This window comes from Cupressus sempervirens, chromosome 8 (genome assembly GCF_028749045.1).
Source record: "Cupressus sempervirens isolate cs-2001-9-10 chromosome 8, ASM2874904v1, whole genome shotgun sequence".
Classification (NCBI taxonomy): Eukaryota; Viridiplantae; Streptophyta; class Pinopsida; order Cupressales; family Cupressaceae; genus Cupressus; species Cupressus sempervirens.
Window position 1 is genome coordinate 838,707,918 of NC_143125.1, and position 17,293 is coordinate 838,725,210.

A 17,293-nucleotide genomic window follows, 5' to 3' on the forward strand; every position below is an offset into this window, starting at 1 on the left:
TAGATATTTCTAAGAATACATAAATATTTGTACTTTTTAAAAGATTCATAATTTATAATTTTTCTTATTCTATTCTAACTGTCACTGTTATGAGTCATTTACTTCTCTCTATAATATATGATTTTTTGATCTTCATAGTTATTTTTTTGTATCTCATACTAGTGCAGGAGCACCTAAGAAGACAAGAATACCAGGTCAAAGTTCATAATATGATCAATTTTATTTTATTTTGGTCATTTATGATGTATTAGTTAAATTTGAGTCAATTTTAATAATAATGTAAGGTTGAAAGACAAAATTGTAAAAGTTGTCAAATATGTAAGTAAATATTGCCATAAAATGTGGCATTATGAAAAATATGATGCAAGAGAGAAGGCGAAAGGTCATAGGAGTATTTGGATGGTTTCCAAATGTTGAAAATTTTATAAATACCATGTATTGGTCATTCTAAATCAAAATGAGAAGAAGAGAGAACACTTTGGTATTATTTTGTGCATTCATTCCTAGTTATTTTGATTGGTGTTCACTATTTTTATGTTGTTTCCAGGCCTTGTACAAATAGATACAGCCTGGAAACCATATATAAGTTATATATTTGGATAGTATGATGGATTATCTTCATTCTCCTTTTGGTTTTGATTAATTTCATTTGGTTTTCAAGAAGTTATGCATATTTAGGTGAAAGTGAGTACTTACAGATTCTAGATTCCTTGACAATAGTCATGTTGTAGAACTTGGTACTGACACATATGAATGAGCTATGACCTAATATATACAAATAATACTTTTCCCTTTAGTTTGGGTCATTTTTATGAAGATTTGTGGAAGTTATGAATCTTTTAGTAGAAATTGGTTGTTTAATATCTTCAATGGAGTTGCGGGCACAAATTTGCATCCATAAAATTATTTATGAATCGAAAGAATTAATGGCTTACATATTTGGAAAATAGACTCATGAAGGATTGATATGAAATTGGTTTGGGATCATTTGGTTTCTTTTTGTGAAAGATATTGGATTTTTTATGCAGGGTTACATATATCCTTTTTGGTTTATGATAGTAAAAATGGGTCTCGATACAAAGACCATAACATGTAAAGAAATATTTGGTTTCAGCTCAACTTTGGATATGTTTTATAAGGACTATGTTCGAACAACTCCTCCAAAGAATTTTTCAGGAAGATGTCAAGAACAAAAGTTATGAATAAAATAGTATTCTATAGAAATTAGACTGTGTGAATGGAGATATATTGATAAACTTGTTGAAGCATGTTTTGTTTTACTTCATGGGATGCCTCTAAATAATAAGTTATTGAATGGATGTTGAAGGGATCAGCATGGATCCTATTTATTAATGGGTTATAATATGCTTCCTTACATTAGATTTTTCATATTGCCACATTTTATGGCAATATTTACTTACATATTTGACAACTTTTACAATTTTGTCTTTTAACCTTACATTATTATTAAAATTGACTCAAATTTAATTAATACACCATAAATGACCAAAATAAAATAAAATTGATCATATTATGAACTCTATCCTGGTATTCTTGTCTTCTTAGGTGCTCCTGCACCACATACCTCCCTATATATACATAACTATCCTTTTTAATTCTCTTTTTATATCTCATTTCATTCTTTATTTCAATTTTCATCTATATGTCTCTACTTTCCTTCCTCTCTAAATATTGGCAGAACACTTTGGCCTATTGTATCTTTTCAAAATAATATTTCTTTTCTTTTAACAATTTATTCTCCATGTGGGTATCATAGGCAAATAGAGGAGATGAGAGAGAAGGAAAGAGTGAGGGAGAGGGAGAGGGAGAGGGATAAATAGAGATGAAAACAAAAAGGGGAGAAATCGAAAGATGGTAAAGGAGTAAAAAAAAAGTAAAGAGAGAGAGAGAGAGAAAGGGGGGGGGGAGGGGGTGTTCTAAGTTTCCTTAACTTTTTCTAAATATCTCCTCATCTCTTCTTATATGACTATATTAAAAACATATTTAATATTTAGTATTTTATCCCTATTACTAATGGAATTTTAGAGTTTTTATATATGTATATATTCCATCTTTACCAAACTCTCTTTCCTCTTTCTATTTGTCTCTTCTATCCTTCTCTTCTATCTTTCTCTTTCTAACTATCCCCTTATCTCTCCTTATATGCCTATTTATATTTAATAGCTTATAGTTTAAAAGTATATAATACATATAATTATACATTTATATGAATAACACTAGATAAAAATATTTAAATATTTCAATTTAAAATTTTCTATTAAAATATAGTGAATATTTAGTATTTTCTCCCTATTTCTAATGGATTTTTGAACTTTTTTGTAATATGTATTCATTTCATCTCTATTTAATTCTCTTTCATCTTTCTATTTGTCCCTTCTATCCTTCTCTTCATGTACCTCCTCCACTTTCTATTATAAATCTAACATGAATTTGTTGGTAATAGATACAAAAGGTAAATCAAATTTCATCTTGATTTACCTTTAACATATTTTATACACCAAAATATCAATGCCAATTATTTTAAAATAGATACATTCAATAGTTGAATTTAAAAAAATTAGTTAACTCAATCTATTTCCATTTTAAAAAAATTTAAACACCATAAGAAATATCTCTTTAACTATTTTTGAATAATTCTTAAATGAAACATACACTAATGTTGTAATTTTACACTTCTTTTTACCTCCCATTGAGCTAGCAAATAAGAATATATTATGTTTGATATAAAGAATCTGAAAAAGATTTATCTAATTATGTTTTCCTCCAATCTACCTTTTCCTTTCCTATGAGTTTATTTAGCCTACAAACATCTTCTAGAGAGACTATTAAGGTAAATATTTCTATTTTAATTTGTCAAATAGAGTGAAAATCAACTTACAAGTATAATTAAAAATAATATTGTCAAACTTTTCTTATTAATTATTTTAATTCAAATGTTAAATAAATATTAAATATTTATATTACAGTTCTTTGCTTTTAAAAATAATATTGTCAAACTTTTCTTATTAATTATTTTAATTCAAATGTTAAATAAATATTAAATATTTATATTACAGTTCTTTGCTTTTAAAAATACCAAATAATTATTATTTTAAAAATATTCTATTTAATTATATTTTTAAAAATATTCAAGTTAATTATATTATAATTGTAAACTTAATTACAAATTACTTAAAATTATATAAATTATTTTAAAAAATCATATTTGTGCATCTCTATACTTAAACTTTTCCTTTCATATCTTATATTTTCTATTTCTATCTTTATATCTCCCTATCTATCTCTATCCATATTTACCTATATTCTTTTATATTTTCCTATTTTTACATCTCTCTATCTTAAATTTTTCCATCTCTTATTATCTCTATCCACATCTCTCTGCTTATCTATTCTTTTATATTTTCCTATTTTAACATATCTCTATCTTAAACTTTTCCGTCTCTTATTATCTCAATCCACATTTTAGACAGTAACTATGACCCTTCAACACTCTTGTTTTTAAATTAGATGCATTATATTATTTTATTTCTAACAATTCAATAGTTGAATTTAAAAAAATTAGTTATCTCTATTAAAAAAAATTATTACACACCTAAAGAAATATCTCAATAACTATTTTCGAATACCTCACTGATTTTAAGATATATTTGTACGGTAGGAAACTCCCTGTATCCAGCTAACCACCCAGCTTTATATTTGTACGGTAGGAACCTCCCTGCCACCTAACCATCCAGTTGGAAAGATTGGAGGGAAATTATTTCCGTCGTTGAGGGACAAAAATCCCGCGGAAGAAAAATCGGGAATCAAAATCCTTGCAAATCTGAAAAGATCCCGAATCACGGGACCGAGTAATTATCGCCTTAAAACGTTTCATTAACTAGACATGTATGCCCTTTATTTTCGAATGTCCACAAAAGCCCGAATAATTTTATAATTAATTTTAAAATTACATTACCATGCTTTCCTTTCTTTTATTTAATTAAAAAAAATCTTCTATAAATAATCCAGTGGGCTAGTTAGCCACTAGCCACAAGCCGAGCCTGTATATCATATTTGCTACGAATCAAAAAATAAATAAAAGCTCACTAGAAATAGATTGTACTTTACAATACAATAAAAAAGCTCCGGAAATTCCAAACCTAAAATACCCCTACTATAAGACCAAAATAGACTGTCTTTTCTCTATAAAATTTAACCAATCATTTTTCACTAAAACTATTTTTCCTACAGCAAACAACATTATCTGTTCTTGGACTTGTCAATCACATCATTATTTTTTTCCGATTGAACTCACGATTTTGACAAACTTCTTCCCAACTAAGCCGGAGCCGTTCTGGTGGCTGGAACGGATCGTGGAAGTTCCATTTCTTCTTCTTCCTCATTTTCGCCGGAGATTTCTTCCAGTGATCTGCCGTTGGTTTCAGGCACCAGAAAAGTGAAGAGGAAGCCAAAAGCATTGGTTACTCCAAGAACAATGAGAGAATTCTTGACGCCGATGCCCTTTGAGTAGCCATGGTCAACATCTTTAGCATGCGTGCTTTGAGCGGCGTAAAGAAAACCGAAGGCTCCAACAATGGCGCCCGCCTTTCCAGCCGCAGCAGAGATCCCATGGCAAGTGGAACGGAGCCTCGCCGGGAAAACTTCAGCCGGAACAATGAATGTGGTGGCGTTGGGACCGAAATTAGCGAAGAAGAAAGTGAAGGAGTAGAGAACAACAAATGCAATGTGATTGCCGTCACAGTATGCATCGCCACATTTGGTGCCGCGCCAGTGGTCGTAAGGAATCGCCAGAGCGAACATGAAGACCGTCATAAAGAAGAATCCCATCAATTGAATGGCGAATCGACCGATGCGATCGATGAAGAAGACCGTGAACCAGTAGCCGGGGACAGTGGAACACAGGGCAATGAGCGTCTGTGCCTTTGAGATGCGAAACACTTCTTCAATGGCGTTCATCTTTTTCCCTGCCGGAATCCATCCGACGGCCGTGAAAATATCCTTTTGAAAGAGGTTCTGGCTGTAATAGGCGATGTCGAGGAGGAACCATGTCGAAGTTGTTCCTAAAAGATGCATGCCATGGCGTTTCGCGAATTGTGCTGAAAATAGTCCAAAGTTCGAATCCCTGGATGCAATTGCATCGATCTTAGAACGATCTTCTTCAATGTCGACTTGCATAACCCTAGACATGTCCGCCGCGGCTTGCTTTGCGTTTCTTTCCACGAGCGCCGTGAAACGAGCGGTCTCTGGCATTTTCAACCTCCAGTAGTATGTCATGGCCGCCGGTATTGCTCCGAACATTAGGATTATCCTCCACACAAAATCCGCCTGCTCCACGGTCGAGGCTTTAGGATCATCTTTGAATGCCGGAGCCTTGAAATGAGAATTGAACGCTGCTGAAACTATAATGGACACTGCACCGCCTGCGAGGATTCCAAACCCTTGCATGGCGAAAACGGCCGCAATGAAAGCTCCTCGGGTTCTCTTGTTGGCGTACTCGGACATGATTGTGGCGGAGAGAGGATAATCTCCTCCGATGCCAAACCCTAGCCAGAAACGGAAAAAGCAGAGAGTTGTCATCACGGATTTGGCCGTGTGGCCGAAGGAGAGGCCGGAGGCTATGGAGCAGATCACCATGAGCATGAGAGTTATTCCGTAGACTTTCTTGCGCCCTAATTTGTCCCCAAGCCAGCCGAAGAAGAGTTGTCCGGCTAGGGTTCCGCACAGGGCGACTCCATTAACGGCGGCAGAGACGTTCGGAGGCAGGGAGCCGGGCTTTGTACTGCCTTCCTCGTAGTAGTAGATTCTTCCCAGGAGCTTCGTTACTGTGGAGATGCAGAAAAGGTCATACGCATCTGTAAAAAAGCCCATGCCTGCAATAACGATTGCCGTGAAATGGTACCATTGCGTTTTCGCAACATCCAAGGCGTTCAAAACTTCCAGCTGCTTCTTCGCCATGATTTAAATCTCAGACTTCTCACTCAGCTCTGCACAGGAATGAAGAGAAAAATGATTACATAGTGAAGCTGAACAACAGAGTTCATTCAACAGACGGCTTCATTTCCTAAATATTTTTTCAAGAGTAAAACAAACAGGAACGGAACTATTTTATTCGCGGAGGAGAAAACAGGTCAAAAGCACAAAAAGTTCTGAGCAGATTCAAGGATTTTTAAGAGGTAAAAATAAATAAAAAACTGAACTGTTTTATTCTAGGAGGAAATAGGTCAACACTGAACAGTTCTTGGAGATTTCTGAGCAAATTTACGGAATTTTTCAAAGTAAAGAAAAGGAACTGAACTAATTTATTTTCGGACGTCAAAGCCTCTGGAATTTACATGGAACATGCGTGCCTCAAGTCTAGGGGTTTATCTTTGCATTCTTAATTTTCCTGCAACCGATCCCTACCTAATCGAGCTTTTTCTGGTTCGTTTTTTCCTTATAATTTGGAATAATTCGACACTTTTAAATTCGGTTTTTTTATTTAAAGCTTAGCTCTAAGATTATTCGCTATTTTCGTTTGAAATTATGACAAGGGTTTCTCTTTGCATGCGTAATGTTCCTGCAACCGATCGTCTACCTAATCGAGCATTTTTTCGCTTTAAAGGAGTCCACAGGGATTTGGCTTTTTTTTTTCCCTTATAATTTGGAATAATTCGACACTTTTAAAGCCCAGCTTTAAGATTATTCGAAATTTTTTTAAAGAACCTAGCACTAAGATTATTCGCTGATTTTGTTTGAAATTATGACCTTCCGCTACAGAGCAGTTACGCTCTACTACGGAATCATAAGCCTAATGCCACACAGCTTTGTCAAGACTCTTCATTCTCCCAAGGCATGATTCAAATTTTCAAATGGAAAACAAAAAATTAGCAAAGTCAGTTAAAGATTACAGCACAAATTTGAACATTCATTAGTAAAATCAAACTGTAAAATTGCAGCAAAATTTGAACATTCATCAACAGACTCCTCGAGGCATGATTAATTTTTCTGATCAATACACAGCAACAATGCTCTCCTACTGAAGCAGAAGCCTCCTGAAACAAAACTTTGTCAACAGACTCCTGAAGGAATGATTCAGATCTTGAAATGGAAAAGAAAATTTAACACTGCCAATTAAAAATTCCAGCACAAATTTGAACATTCACAAGTAAAATCAAAATGAAAAATTGCAACCAAATTTGAACATTCATCAGTAAGAACAAGTAGTCACAGAACAAAGCATCGAACAACAAGTCACGCAAAAAAGCATCGGGGAAAAGATTCGCTCAGAAATCAACGAATTCTAACAAAAGAATCATAAACGACTGTAAACCAATTCCGAAGTTCAGAATCCACTCTGAAGGAATCCACTAAGCGGTAAACCCTAGTTCGAGAAGATCTTCAAGAACAATAAAGAAATTGTAAGCTTTGAGAATCCTTACCTCGTTTCCTTGTCCTGTTGAGCAACTGGGTTCAGGTTACAAGATCTAGCTTCTGTAGAAATCCTCTTAAATAGCACAGTGGAAATGGCATCTTCGTTGAATATTCGTGTTGGGGAAACCTCCTTCCCGTTTCGCTGGCATTAGGAATCGTGATTTTCTGTTGAAGATGATCATAGAGCAAGTCAAGTCAACTAGAGTTAAAGGGGCCGCCTTTCTCGTCCAACCTACGAGTTCGGCGTCTAACTCCGCCCCATTTTTTCCCTGCCTCGTTTCCACAGCCGTCAAAACTTCTCTTTCTTTTTGGGGCTGTTCTCCTTCCGCCTGTCAATTTTTATTATTTTTTAATGTTTACCGTCAACTCCTTTCTTTTGCTTCAAGCGCTTATATACCAATCTATGAATTTTATGGCAGTATTGGTCTTCGTAGCTGGAAAAATTGTAAGACCCTGTGAATTGATAGTCTTAACTGTTTTATCACTAAATTATTGATATTTGTTATGTTATAGGCAATTTAGTATTTTATTTAATATACACAAATTTGATCTAAGTATAATATATATAACTATATATTATTTTATATTTTTTGGTTTCTATTTTTTTTTCTTGATATGTTTAGATATGTATATTAATTTAGAAACTTGTTGAAATAGAATATAATGAATTTTAAAATTTTATTTTTAACAATTTATAATATTAGATATGTATTTTTATATTAATTTATGATAGTAAATTTTTTTTATATATTATTAATGCCGATAGCATGTTAATGTTAACTTTTATTCTTTTAGGTTAAATTTGACAACCATGTACATGTCAAAAGTTTAAATCTTATTATAAACATAATATATTTTTAAAAATAATTTAATAAATACCACATAAAATATTTGTTTAAATTATAATATTAAGAAATATAAATATCTATTTTTTTTTAGAAATTAAAATAGAAAGATTAAGTTAGTAAAAAATTAAATAAATAAAAGTAAAAGAAATATAAATAATTTTAAATGTAGTAAATTAAATTATTATTATTTTGTATTAGATATCTATCGGCATTTCTTTACTTTAGATAGATTTATTTAAAATATCTATACTAGTTAATTTATAATTATTAATTATTTATAAAAAAAAATTGTGTATGTTACTAATTGATATTTATTGTTTTCTTATTTATAAAACATTTACATTTAAAAATGATCGTAAACAAAACATTTGACCTTGAAAAAATTTCCCAAAATGTAAAATAAGAGACATGAAAAATATTCGACGCTTATGACAGCAGAGGCGACCGTCAAATTCCAATGCTCATATCAACACTATTACTATTACACATATGTGTTAATAATATTTGACCCCTTATCCGCGAAAACGAATAAATAGGGCCCTATGTTGGAGAGCTTAGATTTATAATTAATTTGAGAGTATGGACTGGGTTTCCTCCAAGTTGAAGAGTTGACTTGTTGCCATTTGTTTTTGTTTCTGTTCTCTTCACGCGCCTATTCAGTACGCGTGTTCACGTTGTCTTCGGAAAATCAATAATTATAGTCGTTGTCGAATACGATGGCTTTATTTTACGTTTGTCCATAACGTGTCCTTCCAGTGTTTTGTAGGAAAGTGTCCTGTTCAGGAAAATTAATAGTTGTCAGTCGGTAAATGTGGGAAATTAATGTTATACAAGAAAAATGTTAATTTAGAAAAGTAAATATAAATGTGATGAATTTATTGGTTAAAATTATGATGAGGATTTAAGTCTAATGTTTATAGATGCATTTAGTAATGAATGTAATTATGTTTTTAAAGATTTAATAATAATAAATTGTATCTTGTCTAATAATAAATGAACGTTGAACAAAATATTTAACAAATAAATGTTTTTAAGTTGATATATTTCTTTTAATTGGAAAGGAAAATGTTTATTAATTATTTATATTTACAAGATATATTACAATTTATAAAACAATTCAGAAAAAAATTACTTAGAATTTCTAGATTTTTTTTTAAAATAAAAAATAAATAAACTAGACTTATGAAATTCTCCAAGTTTACAATATATATTATTTATATTTACTATATTTTTTCTATTAAATGTAAAACTCTTTACATTTATAAATACATTATACGCACATAATTTTTAAGAAAAAATATAAATTGAACTTCTAAGTTGACCTTCTTCATCTTTCAAAACATGCATATTAAAGTAATAATATGTCGAATTATCAATGTGTTCTGCTATGGTTTGTACGACTTTTTTTCTTAAACTTTTTGTTTTTAACGCTTGTTCTTCCGCATTTATCGTGGTATATTGTTTTAGGTTATAATGGCCTTGGCCTTCTCTGGCCCAACAATTGATGTTGGTGTTGGAGTTGCTATTGTTGGCGCTAATGGCTCCTCCGAGCAAACATCCGCACAAGATTGTCCCAAAGTGTTTCACAAGCTAATTCCTCTCCTGATATTATTCTCAATCCAAAAGTTTTTAATTATGCATGTGCATGGCTTGAGCACCAAAACTTGATAGGCTATTTTTTTGGTTGCACTCAATCTGAAAGTGTGCTTATAAAGTGGGTTTCCAAGATTTGGACACCTCAAGGAGTCTGCCTTGAGGGTGTTCAATGCCTTACCAAGGGTTTTTTTTTGTTCTTCTTTGCTAACCCTAGCTAGGTCCACCATGTGTTTTCCTGTGGTCCCTGATCTGTTAGGTCTTCCCTCTTGGTGTTCTAGATGTGGTTCCAAGACTTTGTTGTCTTAGATGATCGTAAGTTAAAAGTTTCAGCATGGGTTGAGTTCCCTAAGCTTCCCATACCGTGTTGGTCATTCATGTAGCCCATTGCACAAACTATCGGTAAGGTGATATGCCTTGAACTAGACAAGTTCTTCAATGCTCGCCCAACATAGGGTTTGTGTTGAGGTTGACATCTCTCGGTACCTCAAGGAAATTGTGGATATCCCAATTGGTAATACTACTTTCACCCAGAAGGTTCTTTACCTAAACCTTTTGAACACTTGCTACCATTGCCAGTCTGATGAGCACAAGATTAAGGGTTGTCCCTTGCTCAAGCGAAACAAGTTGTCAGCCAAAGAAGCTAAGCCTCTTGAGATTGCCAAAAAAGATGAATGGACCACTGTCGTCAAGAAAGGTAAAACTAGTGCTACTGCCAAAGCAGGTTCTTCCTTTCAAGATAATGGTTGAGCCTCCTTAGGGGTGGTGCCACCAATTTCTCTAGTTCCTTTGCTCATGCCCCTGCCTTCTTTAAACCCTGTTTCTGAAGGGATGGTGGGTTTTGTTGGTACTGACCCTCGAGCCAACTAGATTCATGCACCACAAGCGGAAACCATGATTTCCACATAGTCTCTTTATCACTCTCGTAGCCCAGATGGTTGAAGTGAGCATTCTGATAGTGGGGAAAAACAAAGGGTCATCTCCCTTCGAGACCGCTCTTTTGACTCTTCCACTGCATTCTTGCATAACATTTTTCCTCTCTTGGGGACGAGGATGACATACAAGCAAGTTTATGATGAATTTTTAATCTTGGAATGTGTAAGGGGAAACAGGCCTCCCTCAAAAATATTTTGTTCACGATAGTAGGTGCAGGCTTGGTCACCTAGATTTCCTTTGTTTGCAAGAAGTTAAAATTGTTGGGTTTCTTCTCAACTCAGCCTACCATGTTATTTGGCTAGATAGTGTCATGTTTTCTTCCCAGCATGAGGATGGTCAAGGTGGTGTAGTAACTCTTCTCTCACCTTGTTTACTTTCTTCAATCATTTTGCATGGTCTAGATCCCATGAAGACAATATTGTTCATTTTGTTGTCTTTTTATAATCATTCCTTTGCTATTGTTAATGTATATATGCTTCTAATGATGTGATGAAGTGCTCGCACCTATGGCACTAGATGGAAGATCATCTGCCACCTTCCACCTGGGTTTTATGCGAGGAATTTAACATGGTTGAACTGACTATTGACAAGGAAGGTCATTTTCCTTTTCGATGGTCAACTGGTGAAAGAGAAGCCTAGTTTTTCATACGCAATAAATTGGGTATTTTTTATCCCAATGCTAACCACTGTCATCCTGGTAGACTTTGGCATACTTGGTCCAAATTTCAAGATGGTACTAATAGGGTTTTTAAAAGGCTTAATCATGCCATGATTACAGTTCAATCTTTCTTTTCATTCTCTAAAATTTGAGAATTACTTGTCACTCCTTTGGTGGATGTGATTTTTTTCAGATCATTTTCCCATTTTATTTACCATCACTTGGAAAATAGCTCAACCTCGTACATGACAAACACAATTTTTTCCCAAAACTTTTTTATTGGTGCATGCTCCCACCTCTTCTCATATCTTGCATATCTGGAATCTTGAACCTCAACCCCACACTGATGTTGGGTGGATTCAATGGTGGAATGACACCATCACCTGTATTGTGAGGTTTCTTTGAATTTATGGTAAATAGTTGTCCAAGTACCACTGAAGATCTTATGAGACTACCACCAAAGAACTTCATACAACTTCTAAAGCCTTAGAAATGAACCTCTCTAATTCGACTCTGCAAATCCATCTTGCCAACCTTCATTACATGAAGCTAGTTGCAAAAGGCTATGTGGCTCAAGGAGACAAAATCAAGGCGCATATCTATTGGTTGTAGGCTGGTGATCGAGATTCAAAAGATATTTCTCATTCTCTTCAAGCTCATCGTTCTTCTGTTAGCATCAAGAGAATCAAGGAAGATCAACAAAATTTGTGTGAGCTTCCTGATATTCTATAGACTTTTGTGCTCCAATATAAAGAGGTTTTCATATCACAAGGTCTTTTCGCTATGCGAGAGAAAGCTTTACAGACTTGCATATATGTTACTCCTAATAGGTTTGCACTTGAGCAACTTGCTTTTTGTGAGCAAATGCTTATGCTTGCTGATCTTAAAGAGGTTGTGTTTTCAATGGCAGATGATAAAGCTCTTGGGTGCGATGGCCTTCCTTACAAATTTTAGAAATCTTTTTGGGATGTCATTGGCCTTTATTTGCACAAATTTTATCTTGAAGCCTTTTAATTTGAATAATTAGGGAGCATTATTAACAAATGCAATATTAAATTGATACCTAAATCTACTGACTTAGAGGACATTTGCAACTGGTGGCCCGTCACTCTTCTAAATTTCTCCTACAAAATCATTGCCAAGGCCCTCTCTCTTAAGATCCACCACCTTCTACCTTAGATTGTGCATCCTAAACAGACTGAATTTATCAAATCCATCCATCATTGCTATTTGGGAAGGTATGAAATGGGCTCATCAATCCAAACAACAAGGCATGTTTCTCAAAATTGATTTTGCTAAAGCCTATGACTAAATTGAATGACCTTCTATTCTAGCTATGTTGCAAGCTTTAGGGTTTGTCCCCATTTTCTTGTAATATGTGAAAATGATCTTTGGGGATGCTTCAATGTGCATCACCATTAATGGGAGGCAATATGAGGCCTTTGGCTTTTTTAGATCTATTTGTAAAGGGTATTCTCTTGTGCCTACTCTTTATGTGTTGTTCATTGAAGGGTTTGACTACTTGCTTGCTAATGCCATCTCTATGGCTTGAGTCCGTGACATTGTCTCCCAATCTCATCCAACCAACTAGTCAATGGTTAACTCATTGATGATTCCTTTCTCACTCTCATTAAGGAGGAGAACAAAATTTCTAATGCTCTGCAGTGCCTAGACACCTTATGCTTGGTCTCAAGCTTAGCCACACAATGGCACAAAACTCTTTTTTTATAGGCAATCATCACTACCTGCCTTGCCTTGCTTGCCCAATATCAATAGAAATGGATCTAGCATGAAGAATTTTTCTGCTTCCTCAGCATATCTTTGCCTTCCAAGCTTTTGTATGTGAGAAAACCTGACTATTGGAAGCAAGAGAAAACAAGCAAACGTTAACTACAATAGAATCTATCAAGTATTCAAAATAAAATGAAGCATAACTAATACTTGCTTAAGTTTTGCAACTCAAAACAACCATAAGACCAAGTCCTCATGCAACCTCAAATAGCTCAATAAAGGCACCCATGAGAGGCCCTATTGGTGTGTTTTAGATTGGGGAGATGTTGGTGTGCTCTTTCAAAACACAACTATGGTGAATCCCTTGATAAGAAATGCAAACATGAGAATGAAACTATGCTAAATGAGTGAGGAATACTTCAAACAATGGCTATGGAAGCAGCCATATTTGAGAGCATTCAAAGGATATGGATGTGGAATGCAATAAAAAAACTAATCTAACAATGCAAGATGAAATGAAATCTATCAACTACCAAGAGTTAGTAACAATGCAACTATGAAAATCACTAAGAGCTCTAGCAACAAACTAATATGATAACAATGCATATGAGGGAGATGGAAAATGCTTGAGACAAGGGCTCTATTCATAAGCTTGAGAGAGGCCCTGGTGAGGTGGAATTTGTGTGGCATCCACATAGGTGTCATAAAGGAGACATGTAAGCAAGCCATGCAAGTGGTGAACATTCAAAGTTTGCTCACACATGTGTGAGCAAGCTTGAAGAAAGGAGTGGGGGACAAAGGTATAAGAGGTGTGGAAGGCATGAGGGGTGTGGGAAAACTATGGTGAATCCCTTGATAAGAAATTCAAACATGAGAATGAAACTATGCTAAATGAGTGAGGAATACTTCAAACAATGGCTATGGAAGCAGCCATGTTTGAGAGCATTCAAAGGATATGGATGTGGAATGTAATAAACAAACTAATCTAACAATGCAAGATGAAATGAAATCTATCAACTACCAAGAGTTAGTAACAATGCAACTATGAAAATCACTAAGAGCTTTAGCAACAAGTTTAGCAAGGTGTTTAGGGTAATTAAGTGGGATTAAGTAGTGGGTAGGCTTAAAAGGATGAAAGTGATGGTTGTAGACTAGGTTTTAGGCTAGGTTTAAGATTAAATTAAATAGGATTTAATTTAATCATAGGTTTAAAGAATTTAATGGAGACGAAGGAAATTAAATAAATAGAATTTATTTAAAAAGGAGATTTATGGAGAATCATGTATTAAATAAATTTAATACATTATGGATGGAAGTATTTAAATTAAATTTAAATACATTATAAAAAGTTAACTTATTTAATTAAATAAATTTAATTAAATAAGTAGAAGAATATGACCGATATAATTAATTAATTAATAATTAATTATAATGTCAAGGGAAATGTTAAATAAATTAATATAGTGTTTGGGACAATTTTAAGTGTCTACATTTTGCCCCTCTTTAATGTGATGTCGAAACGACATTATATCAAAGAAAAGAAAATATAGGTTGCCCCAGAAAGGATAGGAGTCCTAGGGGTGGTGTCAAAGTGACGACAGAGGAGGAGGGTGCCCCCTTGCAAAAATTGTGTAAAAAATAAAATTTGGGCAATTTTCACGAAAAGGTCTTTGGAAGAAAGGAAATGAGAAGAAAATGGGATAAATGAAGACGTTGCATGACTTACGGTTAAAAACAGGGGACTAAAGCGGCTTGAAAGAGACACGAGCTCAAAAACGGGTCTTGGAGGGCCTATATAAGCCTCTAAGGGGCTCAAGGAAGGGTCATTTGCACACCTAGAGAGCAGAGAACCAGAGCGAGGATGTACCCCATTGAGAGATTACAAGTTAATGAGTGCATGCAGGAGCACCAAAGACTAGCAAAGATGGACCCACTGGTGAGTCGACTAACCCAACTTGTTGATTTTTCATTTGGGTAGGCTAGGTAGCATTTATTGCACCATAAATAAGGAAAAAATGCAATCATGAAGATGACAAAACAATGGCCGCGATGTCTGCAGAGACGACAGGATGCATCCTGTCATTTACACAGACAACAAAAGGGGGATGGGAGGTCTGCAGAGACAACAAAGGGGTGAAAAGGGAAGTGGAGACTGTAGAACAAGATTTAGTGTGCAAAGAACATTAAAAATAAGGAAAACATTCACAAACTAAAACTATATTCCCATATAAGATTAGACAAAAGAAGGTGTAAGAGTGCAAACTAAGAGCAAGATCACTCCAAAAGCCTCCTTGATTTTGTAGATGCGTCCTTTGATGTAGATGTATGCTCAATAATATTGCTCAAAGCTTCAATGAAAAATATGGATCAAAGTGGATTTGTGGATGGATTTTACCATTATGATAGTATTTTGATAGTCCTTAAGCTCTCAAAATAGCATTGTAACATTAGCATGAGTTTGGCTTCTCAAAATGGAATGGTAACTTTACTTGATGGATTGTGATTAAAATGGCTTGGGAGGGGATTCCTTAAATAGGAAAAGGGCTTGAGGGATCGATGGCTAGGATGGAAGGAAAGGAGAAAGCTTATGGAGGGCTCAAATTGAATGAGAGGAGAGCACATGGATTGTGCTTCCTTATAGCCAATCAGGGAGTGACACATGTCATAGGGTCATTGGTTAGAGAAAGAGGGGTTGAGGGGTCAAGAAAGGAGGCTCAAAGCTCATAAAGACCCTCATGATGGCTTGTAAGAGCAATAAATGGGCTTGTAAGAGTCATTTATGGCTTTGTGGGAGCACTTATGGCTTGGTGGTTGGGATATTTTGAGGGGATAGACTTTAGCTTGGCTTAAGAAAATCTTAATCTCATTTAAGATTGTGCAAATGATTAGGGGATGTGTTAGGCTTGGGATAGGATTAGATTACGGATGTTAGAGATGTGCAAGTGGATGGTATTGATGAGGGTGGGTGAGTTAGTGGCTAAGATTATTTAGTATGGGTGGATGGGGTGGATTAGGCTAAATGGAGGATTAAGGATAGGTTAGGGGCTATTAGATTTGAGGGTTTTATTTATCAAATAGACTTATTTAATAAATGAGGATTTTGGAATTAGATAGGAGAATAGGATTTAATTGATAAATAATAGGTTTTTTGATTTATCAATTAGGACTATAGATGATTTAATAAGATTAATCAGCTAGGGGATGGCAAAGTTTAATTTAAATAGGAATTTAATTAATGATGCCTTTAGAGATAGCTAAATAGGATTACCAAAGCGATATAATCAAATTTAGGTGTCTACATTTTGCCCCTCTTTGACATAGTGTTGAGACAACACTATTTCCAAGAAGTTCGAACAGAGATGACATGAGGAAGATGTTTTAGCAACAAGGTTGCCCCAGTCTCGAATAAGAAGAGGAGAGACTAGACTTAGAGATGCCCCCTCAAGAAGGCGGTGAAGAGAGAAGACGAAGCTCGACGGCTTCTTGAAAAGCATGAGAATTCAAGACGGGCAGTGTCATGCCCAAAATCTACTGTTAAAAACACAACAATTTTTTTTTTTTTAAATTAATTAATTAATTTTTTTCTTCTTGTGATTTTAAACAAATAAATTATTAACTAAGATAAACCAATAATTATATATATTTATACTCTAAATAAATTTAACCTCATATATAAATCAATCCTCCTAGCCACCCTCTAATCCCTTAGTACATGATTAGATATAGTTCAATAACTCGATGTAAGTTCCAACAATTACAAATGTGAACTAATTATAAACTTTTTGTTGATTGTTCCACTCATCAAACTCATATTATGTCTTACTGAGAGTCGTGTTGATTTGTTAGATAAGGTGATCATAGAGTTTTTCATAAAGAATTACACTACTATCGTCAACTATGACCAGGTACTCTCTTTTGGGAATTCAAGGTTCGTACCTTCTAATAAGAGGATAAAACATTATCTCTTCACTGATTCCTCATACAATCAAGTTAATCATAACAATGGGATTATATATATATTAGTAATTCCAAAATTTCTTAAGCATTTGCCAATATCTCCCTTTAATAGTGCTAGTTGTCAGTTTACCAATCTCCC

General features: G+C 34.4%; 1 protein-coding gene across 1 annotated transcript; it reads right to left on the bottom strand.

Annotated features, from left to right (window-relative positions):
• Nucleotides 1-4,086: 4,086 nt before the first annotated feature.
• On the bottom strand, nt 4,087-7,479 carry LOC149545024 (low affinity inorganic phosphate transporter 1-like). The gene is made up of 2 exons (XM_089795529.1): nt 7,440-7,479; nt 4,087-6,005 (listed from the first exon to the last, which is right to left on the bottom strand). Exon 2 carries the CDS (start codon nt 5,974-5,976, stop codon nt 4,339-4,341), a length of 1,638 nt encoding a protein of 545 aa, XP_089651655.1. The 5' UTR covers nt 5,977-6,005; nt 7,440-7,479; the 3' UTR covers nt 4,087-4,338.
• Between the last annotated feature and the right edge of the window lie 9,814 nt (nt 7,480-17,293).